Here is an 18,256-nt window from a genome sequence, read left to right as displayed (position 1 = left end):
AGATCTTCAAACAGAGAGTGGATACTGATTTCTGATATTCCAACTCTGATTCTGACCATTAGAAAGTCTCCTGTAGAACTAACAAGAAACTGCCTTGTGAATTTATTTCTCACTTGGGACTTTATAGCCATTCCCTTCTGCAAAGTACTCATTTATATTCTTGAATAGCGCTACCATAGTCATGTGCAGTTTTCTCTTCTTAAGACTTCACCCATCAATCTTTATTTGCACAACTTTCTTTTCAGCCACTCCTTGTGCTTCTTGCCCTTTTCTGGATCCACAGCAGATCCAGAATAACAGTTACTTTCAAAGTGTGAAAAGCATCTGCCTGTTCTTAAACTTCTGTAATGCACCACTGAATCCCCTTTGTCCATGACAGAAAGTGAAAAATACAAAATAGTGATTGATGGATTGATTATATGCTATTAACTTTGGTTTCAATATTTGAGATTCACTGTATCTCTTCTAGCTCCTCCTCCCACCTCCAAACCTCCAGTGGCAGCTGAATGCTTTACGGTCAACTTCACTGTGACCAATTTGATCTATAGGCCAGAGATGGCTGATCCCACATCAAGGACTTTCAGATCAACGCAGCTACTCTTTGTTAATTTGGTAAGAAGATCAGTGCATACTTAGTCCAGTAGCTCTTCACTTAGGATTTTCATAATATAGTCAGCAATAGTATTTTACTATTGACAATAAATATATAGTTTTTTCATTAAACTAAGGCAAGGTCTCTTATGTAAATTGGTGAGGACACAAATGCATACTTATTTATTAATTATTTTTATTTGTCAACAATTAAAGGAAACAAGTATTAGTATAGACATGGACATGGATACATGAAAAATGACACAAATAAATGAATATAAGTAAGCAAAACAGCCATAAACACACGAAATAAGTAAATACAAATGCACCCCACCCCCACCCCCCTTTATGGACCTCTTAAGAAATGTATAAGGTCCACGATAGACAGTTTAAGGTAAAAGGTATGGGATTAGATGAACTAACAACAGGATCAGGTAGAGTGTTCAAGACATTTACTACTCTATTGTTGAAGTCGTATTTTCTGCTATCAAGATTAGAGCAGATTACATTTAATTTGTATCTATTGACAGCCTTTGTGTTATTGCGATTGACGTTAAAGTAGTCACTAACAGGTAGGACGTAATGGCAGATGATCTTGTGTACTAAGCTTAGGTTGAAACGTAGACGGCGTATTTCAGGGTTATCCAGGCCTAAAATTTCAAGCCTGGTGGTATAAGGAATTTTATTTCTAATTAGCCTAGTAGCTCTTCCACATAAGATTTTCATAAAATAATCAGCAATTGTGTTTTACCACCACAATAAATTGTTCTTCCTTTACACCTAGATGGGAAAGATCTTGAATACAAGCACGATTGTTCCTGATTTGATCAACTGTAGTTTATCAACATTAAGGTAGGTAATATGGAATGGAGGGTTTTGTTTTTTTTGTGATACCTAAATGCTTTGTTATGGGGACGAAAGAATTCTGATATGGACGTCTCGCAACATCTAGTCATATTTTACAGCAGCGCTCCCTAACCTTTTGGGCACCAGGAACCATTTCTGTGGAGAGAGGTTTTTCCATGGATCGGAGGGCACATGGTTTGACATGCTGCCTGCATCCCATGGTGGGGCTTCGCCTGTTTGCATGGCATGATTTCTGGCATGTCACAGACAGGGACCAGAGACCCGTTTTAGAGAACCCTTAGTTTGTTTCAGTTTCAGTCTGTAACATATCAGATTGATATACAAATCTCTAAAAGACTCCTTTTCATCCCAACCCATTTCTTTGCTTCAATATTCAGTTCCTATCACTTCATTAGAGGCTCCATGGTTAGCTTCCTCCACTCCTTCCCACAATCGGATATAAAGTGAAATTTAAAATGATATACCAGATTGTCTGAAAAACTCCAAAAAGAGGGTGATAGTTCTGTGTCCCTCTAACTGTAGGGAGCCATTCAAGAATGAAGTCAGCTAGGAAATACCCAAAGGGGATTCTGAATACTTAAACCGGGGGGCGGGGGGGGAGAATGAGGTGGCACACAAATGGAACAAACCAGTGTCAACAAAATGGTCAAAGTTGCAATAATACAGCAGACCTGTATTAAGTATAAAAGGCCTTCACCTTTTACTTTTTGGCCTGCCAGGCAGATCCAAGTGTGACCTTACCTCTGTGGAGTTTTCTACAGCTTCTCTGAGTGTATCTCAAGTTGTGTCTTTCTATTCTCAGACCCGTGAATGAGGGCAAGAACACCGGTGTAGACAGTGTCTGCTGCTACCGCAAAACCGCTACTGCTCCCCCTTTTGATCGAGTGAACATATATCGTAAATTCAGAAATGCGACCAACGGTTTCACCAAGATGGAGAGGTTCAATCTGGACCCAGACAGCCCTTTTGTAAATGGTAAGAAGCAGATATTGCTTTCACGACTAAACAGAGTATCAGGTTGGCCGGCACGGAATCAACTCTGACCAATGTCATGTAACTTAAATGATAGTTTCTCTCTGGGACACCTTGGAGAGATGCCAGATGGCCACAAGACTTTCTTTCGCTCTACCAGGCTACTAAAATCTAGATGCTCACAAGATAGCATCAGTGTTTATTAACACCTCATGGTCATTTGGAGACATCACGTGGTGGCTTTGTACTACTGAATGCTTTTTTTCTGATGCTGTCCTAGAACCTTCTTATAAGCAATCATTGGACTAGGTCCGTGATGGCGAACCATAGGTGGCATGCAGAAGCCTCTGGTTTTTGGGTCTCTGCTGTGCATGTGCAGGTGGCGGAATGCATGAGAGAGATCCGCTTTCATGCATGGAGGGGGGGTCGCACATGCATGCACAGGGGGAGCCTGGGGGGTGCAGCATCCCCCCCCCGCGGCCCATTTTTGCTTCCAGGAGGCTGCAGGGAGGCCTAATAGGCCTAAAATGGGTCGTGGAGGGTGTCACATGGGCATGGGGAGTGCAGGATGGTTGCATGCACCTGCACAGGGGGCAGGGAATGCGGGGGTGTCAAGTACGCATTGCATTATGGGTGCGGGCTCGCACATTTTTGGCATGTAACAACAAAAAGGTTAGCCATCACTGGACTAGGTGGATACTTTATATAGAATTAGTCACAGTGGCCTATTTGAACTAAAAGACTGCTCATATTTGGGGATCTTGGGATAATTTGCAACCCTACTATCTAAGATTTGTTGAAATGGTATAATTGGAAGTATTTAGGAGGGCTTTGTTATATCTTATATTTCTCGTGGTAGAGAGATTGGGAGAGTGGTCTTGGGTCTTCCTTTGTGAGGTGTGGTCTTGGCCCTTCTTTTGTGACTTTCTTTCCATTTTTGCAATTCTTTTTCCATTTCAGATTATCATGAAGCACCACCTCAGATCAGTAAGTACACTTTACAGAAGTTTCTCGTGCCATGAACTCCAACTGTGGTACACAATCTAAAATGTCCAAACCTGTCCCAAATACACCGAATGCAGAGCAAGTAAAGCATTATGCCCTAGAGCAGGGGTTTTAAATATAATACATAGTTTAATATAATACATAATCTTACATGCAATAGTAGTTGCCCTCAAAGGGCCAGTTGCATGTAAGACTATGTATTATATTAGTTCAGGAGTGAATATTTCATTTTTCCTGAATAGAAATATGTTTAGCATTTTGTAGAACAAGTGTTCAAAAATCATATTTACACATGAAGATTCATGAACATTTTCAAAAATTTCGTACAGTACTTAGAAGCAATAGACAAAAATAGTTCAGTCTGGTTGGGTCAGCCATAGAGCACTAGTAGTGTATTATCTAAAATAGTTATTTTATGAGTAGTTCTTCTTTTTGTGGCATAAATGTTAGGCTTATATATGTATGCTTTTTCACTTTCTTACCTTTTCTTTATAATAGAATATTTTAGAAAATTGTACAATTCAGATATACAAATTGTTTTATTATCACATTATGCTTTTCACAGTGTGAAAAAACAAAAATATAATGAATTTGAGAAATACAGTAGACACGCTGACCCAAATAACAGGTGGAACTAGGGCGAAACATACTTGATTAAGTATACCTTTTTTCTTCCTAACACTTTTCTACAAGTGAGGGTCTGCTGAGTGTTGATCCTTTGGTTATGACATTGACTAACCAGTATGTCACCCAAGCTCAATGCCCTTCTTCCTTCTATTTACTCCACAACAACAACCTTTTGAGCTGGATTGGGCTGAGACTGAATGACTGTCTCAAATCATACAGTCAGCTCTCATGTCTAAGGCACAGGGGTGGGTTCTGGCTTCTTTTACTGCCGGTCCACGCTACGTTTGCATGCGCAGAAGCAAAAAACAAGATGGCCACACCTATGGTGGCGCCAATAAAACCGATTTGGGTGCATGGCCGCCTAAGTTACTACCTACTCGTCCGAACCAGTCCAAATTGGTAGGAACCCACCTCTGCTAAGGCAGGACTAAAACTCACAGTCTCCCGGTTTCTAGCCTGCCTTAAAAAAAATTACCTTGATTAAATAGAATTACTCCCTGTTGAATACTCAATTAGCATAGAGTGAAGCCAAGGCTTCATTTAGGTCTGCCTCATGGCGGGAAAATAGTTTAAATTGATTGGCTGATCCGTTTGGCAGGACTCAAATAATAATTGGAAAACAACTTTTGAAGGGAAACTTTTGGTGTCTACACACAAAAGTTTAGGTTTACTTCCTTTGTTTTTCTTCATTAGTCATTTTATTTCATTCATAAAAACCTGGATATCCATGTGTCCAATCAGCATTTTCACAAGTACTTCCGAACAGCTGCTATTTGTGACTTCAGCCAGCTTTAAACAGAAGCTTTATATATACAATTCAAAAAGAATATTTTTCTTTTCCATCATTTCATTCTTTGCTTCTATGATGCTAAAGACTTGACCACTTTACGGAAACAATAGCAATAGGACTTAGACTTATACACCGCTTCATAGTTCTTTTACACGCCTGTCTAAGCGGTTTCCAGAGTCAGCCTCTTGCCCCCAACAATCTGGGTCCACATTTTACCCACCTCAGAAGGATGGAAGACTGAGTCAACCTTGAGCTGGTGAGATTTGAACTGCAGCTAGCAGTCAGCTGAAGCAGCCTGCAGTACTGCAGTCTTATCCGGTGTACCATGTGGAAGACATTCTCTAAGCCATTCTCTTTTGTAAATGCACATCAACCAAAAGTCTACACACCATGCAGTCGCCGCCTCCAGGGCACGTGCCCAAGGGGAGCACCCAGCTAGGTTGCAGTGGGTGGGGGTCAAGGGGGCAGGGGCCTTCCACTCACCATAATCAGGATGGCCACGCCAGATCTAAACCCATCAAAGGCCAGATTTGGCCTGCAGTCCTTGAGTTTCACATGTCTACCCTAGAGGCTTCTGGCTCAAGCAATGGGTGGAAACTACAGGGATGTAGGAGCAAGTTTAATATTGAGAAGATTTTCCAGACAGTAAAAAGTGTTAACTAGTGCACAATATCAATTCCCAAAATTGTGTGTTCAGTAGAGATCTTCAAACAGAGAGTGGATGCTGATTTCTGATACTCCAATTCTAATTAGTACCATTAGAAATTGTTCTACAACACTGAACAAGATTCTATTTTGTGAATTTATTCTGCATCTTGGGACTTTACAGACCATGTCCTTCTGCAAAGTACTCCTTTATATTCTTGAATAGTGCTACCATAGTCCTGTGCAGTTTTCTCTTCTCAAGACTTCACCCATTAATCTTTCTTTTGCACAACTTTCTTTTCAGCCACTCCTTGTGCTTCTTGCCCTTTTCTGGATCCACAGCAGATCCAGAATAACAGTTACTTTCAAAGTGTGAAAAGCATCTGCCTGTTCTTAAACTTCTGTAATGCACCACTGGATCCCCTGTGTCCATGACAGAAAGTGAAAAATACAAAATAGTGATTGATGGATTGATTATATGCTATGAACTCTAGTTTCAATATCTGAGATTCACTGTATCTCTTCTAGCTCCTTCTCCCACCTCCAAACCTCCAGTGGCAGCTGAATGCTTTACGGTCAACTTCACTGTGACCAATTTGGTCTATAGGTCACAGATGGCTGATCCCACATCAAGGATTTTCAGATCAACACAGCTACTCTTTGTTAATTTGGTAAGAAGATCAGTGCATACTTAGTCCAGGATTAGGATTTTCATAATATAGTCAGCAATAGTATTTTACTATTGACAATAAATATATAGTCTTTTCATTAAACTAAGGCAAGGTCTCTTATGTAAATTGGTGAGGACACAAATGCATACTTATTTATTAATTTTTTTTATTTGTCAACAATTAAAGGAAACAAGTATTAGTATGGACATGGATACATGAAAAATGACACAAATAAATGAATATAAGTAAGCAAAACAGCCATAAACACATGAAATAAGTAAATACAAATGGACAAGGACAGTAGGCATGCTGGTGGGCTTATGCACCCCACCCCCCTTTATGGACCTCTTAAGAAATGTATAAGGTCCACGATAGACAGTTTAAGGTAAAAGGTATGGGATTAGATGAACTAACAACAGGATCAGGTAGAGTATTCAAGACATTTACTACTCTATTGTTGAAGTCGTATTTTCTGCTATCAAGATTAGAGCAGATTACATTTAATTTGTATCTATTGATAGCCCTCAAGTTATTGTGATTGATGTTAAAGTAGTCACTAACAGGTAGGACGTAATGGCAGATGATCTTGTGTACTAAGCTTAGGTTGAAACGTAGACGGCATATTTCAGGGTTATCCAGGCCTAAAATTTCAAGCCTGGTGGTATAAGGAATTTTATTTCTAATTAGCCTAGTAGCTCTTCCACATAAGATTTTCATAAAATAATCATCAATTGTGTTTTACCACCACAATAAATTGTTTTTCCTTTACACCTAGATGGGAAAGATCTTGAATACAAGCACGATTGTTCCTGATTTGATCAACTGTAGTTTATCAACACTAAGGTAGGTAATATGGAATGGAGGGGTTTGTTTTTTTTTGTGATACCTAAATGCCCTGTTATGGGGGCGAAAGAATTCTGATATGGACATCTCGCAACATCTAGTCATATTTTACAGCAGCGCTCCCTAACCTTTTGGGCACCAGGAACCATTTCTGTGGAGAGAGGTTTTTCCATGGATTGGAGGGTGCATGGTTTGACATGCTGCCTGCATCCCATGGTGGGGCTTCGCCTGTTTGCATGGCATGATTTCTGGCATGTCACAGACAGGGACCAGAGACCCGTTTTTAGAGAACCCCTAGTTTGTTTCAGTTTCAGTCTGTAACATATCAGATTGATATACAAATCTCTAAAAGACTCCTTTTCATCCCAAACCATTTCTTTGCTTCAATATTCAGTTCCTATCACTTCACTAGAGGCTCCATGGTTAGCTTCCTCCACTCCTTCCCACAATCGGATATAAAGTGAAATTTAAAATGATATACCAGATTGTCTGAAAAACTCCAAAAAGAGGGTGATAGTTCTGTGTCCCTCTAACTGTAGGGAGCCATTCAAGAATGAAGTCAGCTAGGAAATACCCAAAGGGGATCCTGAATACTTAAACCGGGGGGCAGGGGGGGGATGAGGTGGCACACAAATGGAACAAACCAGTGTCAACAAATGGTCAAAGTTGCAATAATTCAGCAGATCTATATTAAGTCTGATCTGGAAGATGTCACCTTGTATATTTTAATCTTCCAGGTAGATCCAATTGCCACCTTATCTCTGTGAAATAGCAATAGCATTTAGACTTATAACCTGCTTCTTAGTCCTTTACAGTCTTCTTTAAGCCTCAAACAATGTGGTCCTCATTTTACCAATGATGAGGATGGAAGGATGGAAGGCTGAGTCAACCTTGAGCCTGATGAGATTGGAACTAGCAAACTTCAGGCAGCCGGCAGGCAGCAGAGGTTTCCTGCAGTGCTACTTCCTAACCACTGTCCTCTATAGCTTCTCTGAATAAAGCTTAAGTTGTGTCTTTTCATTCTCAGACCCGTGAATCAGGGCAAGAACACCGGAGTAGACAGTGTCTGCTGCTACCATAAAAATGCTACTGCTCCCGCTTTTAATCGAGTGAACATATATCGTAAATTCAGAAATGCGACCAATGGTTTCACCAAGATGAAGAATTACAACTTGGACCCAAACAGCTTTTTTGTTAATGGTAAGAAGATGACTTTCATGACTAAACAGGTTATTTATTTATTCATTTGTTTATTTAGGAAATTTATAATGCTGCCTATTTGCACAGGTTATCAGGTTATCAGGTTCACTGGCACTGAATCAGTTTTGACCAATGTTATGTAACTTAAGTGATAATTCCTGTCTATGTCACCATCGGGAGATGCCAGAGGGCTACAAGACTTCATTTAGCTCTACCAAATTCAGGCTATATAAATCTAGATCACCATAATAGGGCAGCAGTGGTTATTAACTCCTCATGGTCATTTGGAGTTTTGCTCTCCATAATGTTGGCTCTGTTCTTCTGGATTAGTTTTCCTGTTATTTTGCTATCCCAGGACCATCTTAGAAGTGATCATTGGACTAAGTAGACACTTTATATAGAGTTAGTTCACAGTGCCCTACTTAAACTAAAGACTGTTGCTATTTGGGGACCTTTAGGATAATTTGCAACCCTACTATATGAGATTTGTTGACATGGAGTAGTTGAAAGTGTGTAGGAGGAATTTATTGTATCTTGTTTTTCTCATGGAGGAGAGCTTGAGAGCGATTTCCCATATCAGTATGCTCTTGTGACTTATTTTGTTACTCCCTTTCCATTTTTGCAACTCTCTTTCCATTTCAGATTATCATGAAGAATTACCTCAGACCAGTAAGTACACATTTACAGAAGTTTCATGACTCCAAGTTTGGTACACAATCTAAAATGTGCAATTTGTACCACAAGTACCAATTGCAGAACAAGTAAAGCGGTATGCTCTAGAGCAGTGGTCCCCAACCTTTTTATCGGCGCGGACCAGTCAGCCTTTGATAATTTTACCGTGGCCCGCTGAGCGCGCGCAGGGGCACACAGGGCTCTCTTCCCTGGAGCCTTTGCGCACGGCCCAGGAGCTTTTGCGCACGGCCCAGGAGCCTTTGCGCTGCAGCCTGGTCCTTCGCCTCCCCCCCCCCTGGAGAAAGCCGGTCCGGAGAAAGCCAGTCCCCGCGCCTCTCACTCCCACACGCGCCACCTCTGAGCGTCACAGCCCCACCAGCCCCGCATAGAGCGAGCGAGCAGCTCAAGGTCACCTCCGGACAGCGGCAGTGGCCCCTTCCAGAAAAACCTGCAGCAAAGGCGCCAGTTAACCACCACCTGCTTACCAGGGTTGGCTGCCTCGGGCGCTTGGGCAAAAGTGGCCCCGAGGAGGCGGACGCGCACAGCTAACGCACGTCTTTCCGAGCTCCACAAAAAACCCCAACGGCCCCCTTTCGGTGCGGGCTGGAAGCCAGGCGGGAAGTTCCCGTTCTCTTACCTGGGCTGTGACGACTATTGGGGAAGTGTGCAGCGCCTCAGAAGTAAAGCTGACGCCGCTGACGCCGTTCCTTGGAAGCGACGGAGCAGCTGAGGCAGGAAGGCCCGCGGCGGTGGCAGCTGTTCAGCCAGCCGCCTTGCAGGAGAAGAGCCGCTCTTGGGTTTCGCAGGGGGCGGCGGTGGCGGCGGTACCAGCAGCACCCGGGGATTCCACCAGCGCGCGCGCGGACCTTTGGGCAGCTGTTCATGTCCCCCGGCCGCTGCGCGGCCCGGTGCCAGGTACTCCACGGCCCGGCACCGGTCCGCGGACCAAGGGTTGGGGACCACTGCTCTAGAGGCTTTTGTCACAAGCAATGGGTGGAAAACACAGGGATGTAGGAGCAGGTTGAATATTAGAAGATTTTCCAGACAGTAGAAATTGTCAACTAGTGCACTATGTTACCTCCCAAAATGGTGTGTTTATTAGAGATCTTGAAACAGAGAGTGGATGCTGATTTCTGATATGCCAACTCTGATTATGACAAATAGGAATTTTTCTTTAACACTGAACAAAAATCTGGCTTGTGAATTTATTGTGCCTCTTGGGAATTTGCAGAACAGTTCTGTACAGTACTTCTTTACATTCTTGAAAGGTTTTACCATAGTTCTGCTCAGACCTCTGTTCTACGGGGTTAACCCATCAATTTTCTATTGCACAACTTGGTTTCCAGCCCCTGCTCATCCTTCTTGCCCTTTTCTGGATACACAACAGATGAAGAATAATAGATAATTTCAAACTGTGAAAAGCATTTGTTTGTTAGCTTCTGTAATTCACCTCTAAACCCTATGTCCATGACACGAACTGCAAGATACAAAACAGTGGTTGATTGATAGATTATATGCCATATAATTCTGCTTTTCATATGTGAAATACATTATTTCTCTTCCAGCTGTTTCTCCCACTTCCAAACCTTCAGTGGCAACTGAATGCTTTACACTCAACTTCACTACAAATAATTTGAAGTATAGGACACAGATGAGTATTCCCAAGTCAAAGCTCTTCAACTCAACAGAAAGACTCTTCAGTAAATTGGTGAGAGGACGAATGTATGCTTACGCCAGTAGATCTTCCACATAAGATTTTCATAATATAGTCACAATAGTGTTTTACTATTTACATAGTTTTTTATTTATACCTAGATAGGAGATATATTGAAAAACAGTGACATTGGTCCTGATTTCATCAATTGCAGTTTATCAACATTAAGGTAAGTAATATGGGATCGTAACTTTTCTCGTGACCCATAAATATCCTGTTATGGGGATGAAATGAGTCTAAACTGGACTTCTCGCAACATCTAGTCATATTTGAGTGAACCCCTAGTTTTTTTCAGTTCCAGTCTGTAACATATCACATTGATATAGAAATCTCTAAAGACTTTTTCGTGCATTTTAATTCCAAATCATTTCCTTGCTTCAATATTCTGTTCCTATCACTGTACTGGAGGCTCCCTGGTTAGCTTCCTCCATGGCTTCCTAAAATCAGGTTTGTAGTGGAATTTAAAATTTAAGAAGAGCACATTAAAGATACTGACTGAAAAACTCCAAAAATAGGATGATGGAACTGTGTCCCTCTAATTGTAGGGAGCCATTCAAGAATTAAATCAGCTAGGAAATACCCAGGGGGCATCCTGAAGAGTTAAATCAGGGGAAGAAAAATATGAGGTGGGATGCTCATGGAACAAACCAATATCAACACAATGGTCAAGCTTGCAATAATTCAGCAGACCTCTATTAAGTCTGAACTGGAATGCCCCACTTTTTACTTTCTGGCCTGCCAGGTAGATCCAAGTGCAACATTACCTATGTGAAATCATCCAAAGTCCTCTACAACTTCTCTGCTTATATCTCAAGTTGTGTCTTTTCATTCTCAGACCCGTGAATCAGGGCAAGAACACCGGTGTAGACAGTGTCTGCTGCTACCATAAAAATGCTACTGCTCCCGCTTTTAATCGAGTGAACATATATCGTAAATTCAGAAATGCGACCAACGGTTTCACCAAGATGAAGAATTACAACTTGGACCCAAACAGCTTTTTTGTTAATGGTAAGAAGATGACTTTCATGACTAAACAGGTTATTTATTTATTCATTTGTTTATTTAGGAAATTTATAATGCTGCCTATTTGCACAGGTTATCAGGTTATGAGGTTCACTGGCACTGAATCAGTTTTGACCAGTGTTATGTAACTTAAGTGATAGTTCCTGTCTATGTCACCATCGGGAGATGCCAGAGGGCTACAAGACTTCATTTAGCTCTACCAAATTCAGGCTATATAAATCTAGATCACCATAATAGGGCAGCAGTGGTTATTAATTCCTCTTGGTCATTTGGAGTTTTGCTCTCCAGAATGTTGGCTCTGTTCTTCTGGATTAGTTTTCCTGTTATTTTGCTATCCCAGGACCATCTTAGAAGTGATCATTGGACTAAGTAGACACTTTAGTTCACAGTGCCCTATTTAAACTAAAGACTGTTGCTATTTGGGGACCTTTAGGATAATTTGCAACCCTACTATATGAGATTTGTTGACATGGAGTAGTTGAAAGTGTGTAGGAGGAATTTATTTTATCTTGTTTTTCTCATGGAGGAGAGCTTGAGAGCGATTTCCCATATCAGTTTGCTCTTGTGACTTATTTTGTTACTCCCTTTCCATTTTTGCAACTCTCTTTCCATTTCAGATTATCATGAAGAATTACCTCAGACCAGTAAGTACACATTTACAGAAGTTTCATGACTCCAAGTTTGGTACACAATCTAAAATGTGCAATTTGTACCACAAGTAGCAATTGCAGAACAAGTAAAGCGGTATGCTCTAGAGGCTTTTGTCACAAGCAATGGGTGGAAAACACAGGGATGTAGGAGCAGGTTGAATATTAGAATATTTTCCAGACAGTAGAAATTGTCAACTAGTGCACTATGTTACCTCCCAAAATGGTGTGTTTATTAGAGATCTTCAAACAGAGAGTGGATGCTGATTTCTGATATGCCAACTCTGATTATGACAAATAGGAATTTTTCTTTAACACTGAACAAAAATCTGGCTTGTGAATTTATTGTGCCTAATGGGAATTTACAGAACAGGCCATGCCCTTCTGTACAGTACTTCTTTACATTCTTGAAAGGTTTTACCATAGTTCTGCTCAGACCTCTGTTCTACGGGGTTAACCCATCAATTTTCTATTGCACAACTTGGTTTCCAGCCCCTGCTCGTCCTTCTTGCCCTTTTCTGGATCCACAACAGATGAAGAATAATAGATAATTTCAAACTGTGAAAAGCATTTGTTTGTTAGCTTCTGTAATTCACCTCTAAACCCTATGTCCATGACACGAACTGCAAGATACAAAACAGTGGTTGATTGATAGATTATATGCCATATAATTCTGCTTTTCATATATGAAATACATTATTTCTCTTCCAGCTGTTTCTCCCACTTCCAAACCTCAAGTGGCAACTGAATGCTTTACACTCAACTTCACTACAAATAATTTGAAGTATAGGACACAGATGAGTATTCCCAAGTCAAAGCTCTTCAACTCAACAGAAAGACTCTTCAGTAAATTGGTGAGAGGACGAATGTATGCTTACGCCAGTAGATCTTCCACATAAGATTTTCATAATATAGTCACAATAGTGTTTTACTATTTACATAGTTTTTTATTTATACCTAGCTAGGAGATATACTGAAAAACAGTGACATTGGTCCTGATTTCATCAATTGCAGTTTATCAACATTAAGGTAAGTAATATGGGATCGTAACTTTTCTCGTGACCCATAAATATCCTATTATGGGAATGAAATTATTCTAAACTGGACTTCTCGCAACATCTAGTCATATTTGAGTGAACCCCTAGTTTTTTTCAGTTCCAGTCTGTAACATATCACATTGATATAGAAATCTCTAAAGACTTCTTCGTGCATCTTAATCCCAAATCATTTCCTTGCTTCAATATTCTGTTCCTATCACTGTACTGGAGGCTCCCTGGTTAGCTTCCTCCATGGCTTCCTAAAATCAGGTTTGTAGTGGAATTTAAAATTTAAGAAGAGCACATTAAAGATACTGACTGAAAAACTCCAAAAATAGGATGATGGAACTGTGTCCCTCTAATTGTAGGGAGCCATTCAAGAATTAAATCAGCTAGGAAATACCCAGGGGGCATCCTGAAGAGTTAAATCAGGGGAAGAAAAATACGAGGTGGGACGCTCATGGAACAAACCAATATCAACACAATGGTCAAGCTTGCAATAATTCAGCAGACCTCTATTAAGTCTGAACTGGAATGCCCCACTTTTTACTTTCTGGCCTGCCAGGTAGATCCAAGTGCAACATTACCTATGTGAAATCATCCAAAGTCCTCTACAGCTTCTTTGCTTATATCTCAAGTTGTGTCTTTTCATTCTCAGACCCGTGAATCAGGGCAAGAACACCGGAGTAGACAGTGTCTGCTGCTACCATAAAAATGCTACTGCTCCCGCTTTTAATCGAGTGAACATATATCGTAAATTCAGAAATGCGACCAATGGTTTCACCAAGATGAAGAATTACAACTTGGACCCAAACAGCTTTTTTGTTAATGGTAAGAAGATGACTTTCATGACTAAACAGGTTATTTATTTATTCATTTGTTTATTTAGGAAATTTATAATGCTGCCTATTTGCACAGGTTATCAGGTTATGAGGTTCGCTGGCACTGAATCAGTTTTGACCAATGTTATGTAACTTAAGTGATAGTTCCTGTCTATGTCACCATCGGGAGATGCCAGAGGGCTACAAGACTTCATTTAGCTCTACCAAATTCAGGCTATATAAATCTAGATCACCATAATAGGGCAGCAGTGGTTATTAATTCCTCATGGTCATTTGGAGTTTTGCTCTCCAGAATGTTGGCTCTGTTCTTCTGGATTAATTTTCCTCTTATTTTGCTATCCCAGGACCATCTTAGAAGTGATCATTGGACTAAGTAGACACTTTATATAGAGTTAGTTCACAGTGCCCTACTTAAACTAATGACTGTTGCTATTTGGGGACCTTTAGGATAATTTGCAACCCTACTATATGAGCTTGGTTGACATGGAGTAGTTGAAAGTGTGTAGGAGGAATTTATTTTATCTTATTTTTCTCATGGAGGAGAGCTTGAGAGCAACTTCCCATATCAGTATGCTCTTGTGACTTATTTTGTTACTCCCTTTCCATTTTTGCAACTCTCTTTCCATTTCAGATTATCATGAAGAATTACCTCAGACCAGTAAGTACACATTTACAGAAGTTTCATGAGCTATACACTCCAAGTGTGGTACACAATCTAAAATGTGCAATTTGTACCACAAGTACCAATTGCAGAACAAGTAAAGCAGTATGCTCTAGAGGCTTTTGTCACAAGTGTGTAGGAGGAATTTATTGTATCTTCTTTTTCTTATGGTGGGGAGTTTGAGAGCAACTTCCCATATCTGTGTCTTCTTGTGCCTTCTTTTGTGACTCTCTTTCCATTTTTGCAACTCTCTTTCCATTTCAGATTATCATGAAGCATCACCTCCGACCAGTAAGTACACTTCACAGAAGTTTCTTCAGCCATGAACTCCAACTGTGGTGTCTAATGTAAAACCTCCAACCTGTACCAATTGCAGAACAAACAGAGCAGTATGCCCTACAGGCTTTTACCAAGAGCCATGAATGGAAAACACAGGGATGTAGGAGTAGGTTGAATATTAGAAGATTTTCCAGACAGTAAAAGCTTTCAACCAGTGTACCATCTCACTTTCCAAAGTGGTGTATTGTAGAGATCTTCAAACAGAGTGGATACTGGTTTCCGATATTCCATTTCTGATTATGACCAATAGGATTTTTTTGTAACACTGAACAAGAATCTGGCTTGTGAATTTATTGTTCATCATGGGAATTTACAGAACAGGCCATGTTCTTTTGTATAGTACCCTTTTAAATTCTTGAAATATTCTGCCATAATCCTGCTCAGGCCTCTGTTTTCCAGATTTAACCCATCCATTTTCTTTTGGACAACTTGGTTTCCAGCCCTTGCTTATTCTTCTTGCCCTTTTCTGGACCCACAACAGATCAAGAATAACAGTTAATTTCAAACTGTGAAAAGCATCTGCTTGTTCTTAAACTTCTGTAATGTACCTCATGACAGGAACCGGTTGATGGGTAGTATTATATACTATCAGTTCTGATTTCCATATGTGAGAACCATTATTTCTCTTCCAGCTGTTTCTCCCACTCCCAAACCTCAAGTGGCAACTGACTGCTTTACACTGAACTTCACTACAAATAATTTGAAGTATAGGACACAGATGAGTATTCCCAAGTCAAAGCTCTTCAGCTCAACACAAAGAGTCTTCAGTAAATTGGTGAGAGGACGAATGTATGCTTACGCCAGTAGATCTTCCACATAAGATTTTCATAATATAGTCACAATAGTGTTTTACTATTTACATAGTTTTTTATTTATACCTAGCTAGGAGATATATTGAAAAACAGTGACATTGGTCCTGATTTCATCAATTGCAGTTTATCAACATTAAGGTAAGTAATATGAGATTATGACTTTTCTCGTGACCCATAAATATCCTGTTATGGGGATGAAATGAGTCTAAAATGGGCTTGACAGAACCCATAATTTGTCTGTAACATATCACATTGATATAGAAATCTCTAAAAGATTTCTTTGTGCATTTTAATCCCAGATCATTTCTTTGCTTCAATATTCTGTTCCTATACTGTACTGGAGGCTCCCTGGTTAGCTTCCTTCATGCCTCCCCAAAATCAGGTTTGAAGTGGAATTTAGAATTTAATAATACCAGATTAAATATCCTGACTGAAAAACTCCAAAAAGAGGATGATAGAACTGTGCCCCTCTAAAGTAGGGAGCCATTCAAGAATGAAATCAATTAGGAAATACCCAGAGGGGATCCTAAGGTGTTAAATCAGGAGGAAAAATTTGAGGTGACCCACTCATGGAACAAACCAGGGTCAACAAAATGATCAAGGTTGCAATAATACAGCAGATCTGTATTAAGTATGATCTGGCAGATGTCACCTTTTACATTTCAATCTTCCAGGTACATCAAGGTGTGACTTTACCTCTGTGGAGTTTTCTACAGCTTCTCTGAGTGTATCTCAAGTTGTGTCTTTTCATTCTCAGATCTGTGAATCAGGGCAAGAACACTGGTGTAGACAGTGTCTGCTGCTACCGCAAAACCGCTACTACTCCCCCTTTTGATCGAGTAAACATATATCGTAAATTCAGAACTGAGACCAACGGTTTCACCAAGATGGAGAGGTACAATCTGGACCCAGACAGCCTTTTTGTAAATGGTAAGAAGCAGATATTGCTTTCATGACTAAAGAGGTTATGTGGTTGGCCTAGAACTGAATTGGATCTGATCAATGTTATGTAATTTAAGTTCCTCTCTGTGACACCTTGGAGAGATGCCAGAGTGCTTAAGACTTTTTTTATGTCTACCAACTTCAGGGTACCAAAATCTAGATGACTACTAGACGGCAACAGTATTTAGTAACACCTCATGGTCCTCATGGAGTTTTGCACTCTGGACTTGCTGGCTCTGTTCTTCTAGATGATTTTTTTTCTGACTGTGTCCCACGACAATCTACAAACAATCGTTCAACTAGGTGGACACTTTTATGTGTAGTTAGTTTACAGTGGCCTACTTAAACTAAAGACTGCTGCTATTTGGGGACCTTCAGGATAACTCACAACCCTACTACCTGAAATTTGTTGACGTGGAATAGTTGGAAGCGTGTCGGAGGAATTTGTCGCACCTTATTTTTCTCATGATGGAGAGCTTGAGAGCGACTTCCCATTATCAGTGTGTCCTTGTGCCTTCTTTTGTGACCCTCTTTCCATTTTTGCAACTCTCTTTCCATTTCAGATTATCATGAAGCATCACCTCAGACTAGTAAGTACACTTTACAGAAGTTTCTTGTGCAATGAACTCCAACTGTGGTACACAATCTAAAACATCCAGCCCAGGAGTGGGTTTCAATTTTTTTTACTACCAGTTCTGTGGGAGTGGCTTGCTTGGTGGGTGTTGCTAGATGGTCATGTGACTGGACGGGCACAGCTTTATGGTCATGTAACTGGTTGGTCATGTGACTGGATGGGAGTAGCTGGTTGGTCATGTGACTGGGTGGGCATGGCCAACTTGATGTCAAGAATAACAGTTAATTTCAAACTATGAAAAACATATGCTCATTCTTAAACTTCTGTTATGCACCACTATGTTCATGACAGGAAATGCAAAATACAAAATAGTGTTGATGGATTGATTATACACTATCAACTCTGGTTTCTATATCTGAGATTCACTGTATCTCTTCTAGCTCTTTCTCCCACCTCCAAACGGGCAGTGGCAACTGAATGCTTTACGGTCAACTTCACTGCAACCAGTTTGACCTATAGACCACAGATGGCTGATCCCACATCAAGGATTTTCAGCTCAGCACAACGATTCCTTGTTAATTTGGTAAGAAGAACAATGTATACTTAGTCCAATAGCTCTTCCACATAGGACTTTCATAATATAGTCAGCAATAGTGTTTTACTATTGGCAATAATTACATAGTTTTTTTTCTTTATACATAGTTTGGAGATATAATGAAAAAAAGTGAAGTTGGTCCTGATTTCATCAACTGCAGTTTATCAACATTAAGGTAAGTAATATG

At 40.3% G+C, this 18,256-nt stretch overlaps 1 protein-coding gene across 1 annotated transcript in view; it reads left to right on the top strand.

Moving 5' to 3' along the window:
• Positions 1 to 18,256, top strand: part of LOC106543001 (uncharacterized) — a 100,531-nt gene that overhangs the window by 70,615 nt on the left and 11,660 nt on the right. Inside the window, exons 32-53 of the mRNA XM_087704937.1 lie at positions 470 to 612; positions 1,376 to 1,443; positions 2,261 to 2,433; positions 3,391 to 3,417; positions 6,026 to 6,168; positions 6,944 to 7,011; positions 8,039 to 8,211; positions 8,854 to 8,880; positions 10,449 to 10,591; positions 10,699 to 10,766; positions 11,433 to 11,605; positions 12,238 to 12,264; positions 12,979 to 13,121; positions 13,229 to 13,296; positions 13,963 to 14,135; positions 14,778 to 14,804; positions 15,779 to 15,921; positions 16,029 to 16,096; positions 16,716 to 16,888; positions 17,464 to 17,490; positions 17,915 to 18,057; positions 18,177 to 18,244. Of these exons, the coding sequence (XP_087561063.1) occupies positions 470 to 612; positions 1,376 to 1,443; positions 2,261 to 2,433; positions 3,391 to 3,417; positions 6,026 to 6,168; positions 6,944 to 7,011; positions 8,039 to 8,211; positions 8,854 to 8,880; positions 10,449 to 10,591; positions 10,699 to 10,766; positions 11,433 to 11,605; positions 12,238 to 12,264; positions 12,979 to 13,121; positions 13,229 to 13,296; positions 13,963 to 14,135; positions 14,778 to 14,804; positions 15,779 to 15,921; positions 16,029 to 16,096; positions 16,716 to 16,888; positions 17,464 to 17,490; positions 17,915 to 18,057; positions 18,177 to 18,244 (2,266 nt within the window). The remainder of the gene's footprint in view (positions 1 to 469; positions 613 to 1,375; positions 1,444 to 2,260; positions 2,434 to 3,390; positions 3,418 to 6,025; positions 6,169 to 6,943; positions 7,012 to 8,038; positions 8,212 to 8,853; positions 8,881 to 10,448; positions 10,592 to 10,698; positions 10,767 to 11,432; positions 11,606 to 12,237; positions 12,265 to 12,978; positions 13,122 to 13,228; positions 13,297 to 13,962; positions 14,136 to 14,777; positions 14,805 to 15,778; positions 15,922 to 16,028; positions 16,097 to 16,715; positions 16,889 to 17,463; positions 17,491 to 17,914; positions 18,058 to 18,176; positions 18,245 to 18,256) is intronic.

Source organism: Thamnophis sirtalis, unplaced genomic scaffold (assembly GCF_051295495.1).
Source record: "Thamnophis sirtalis isolate CommonGarterSnake01/CBP01778 unplaced genomic scaffold, rThaSir2_p1.2 scaffold_1, whole genome shotgun sequence".
Lineage (NCBI taxonomy): Eukaryota > Metazoa > Chordata > Lepidosauria > Squamata > Natricidae > Thamnophis > Thamnophis sirtalis.
Note: the sequence above shows the minus strand (reverse complement) of the source record. Positions and strands in the feature narration are given on the sequence as shown.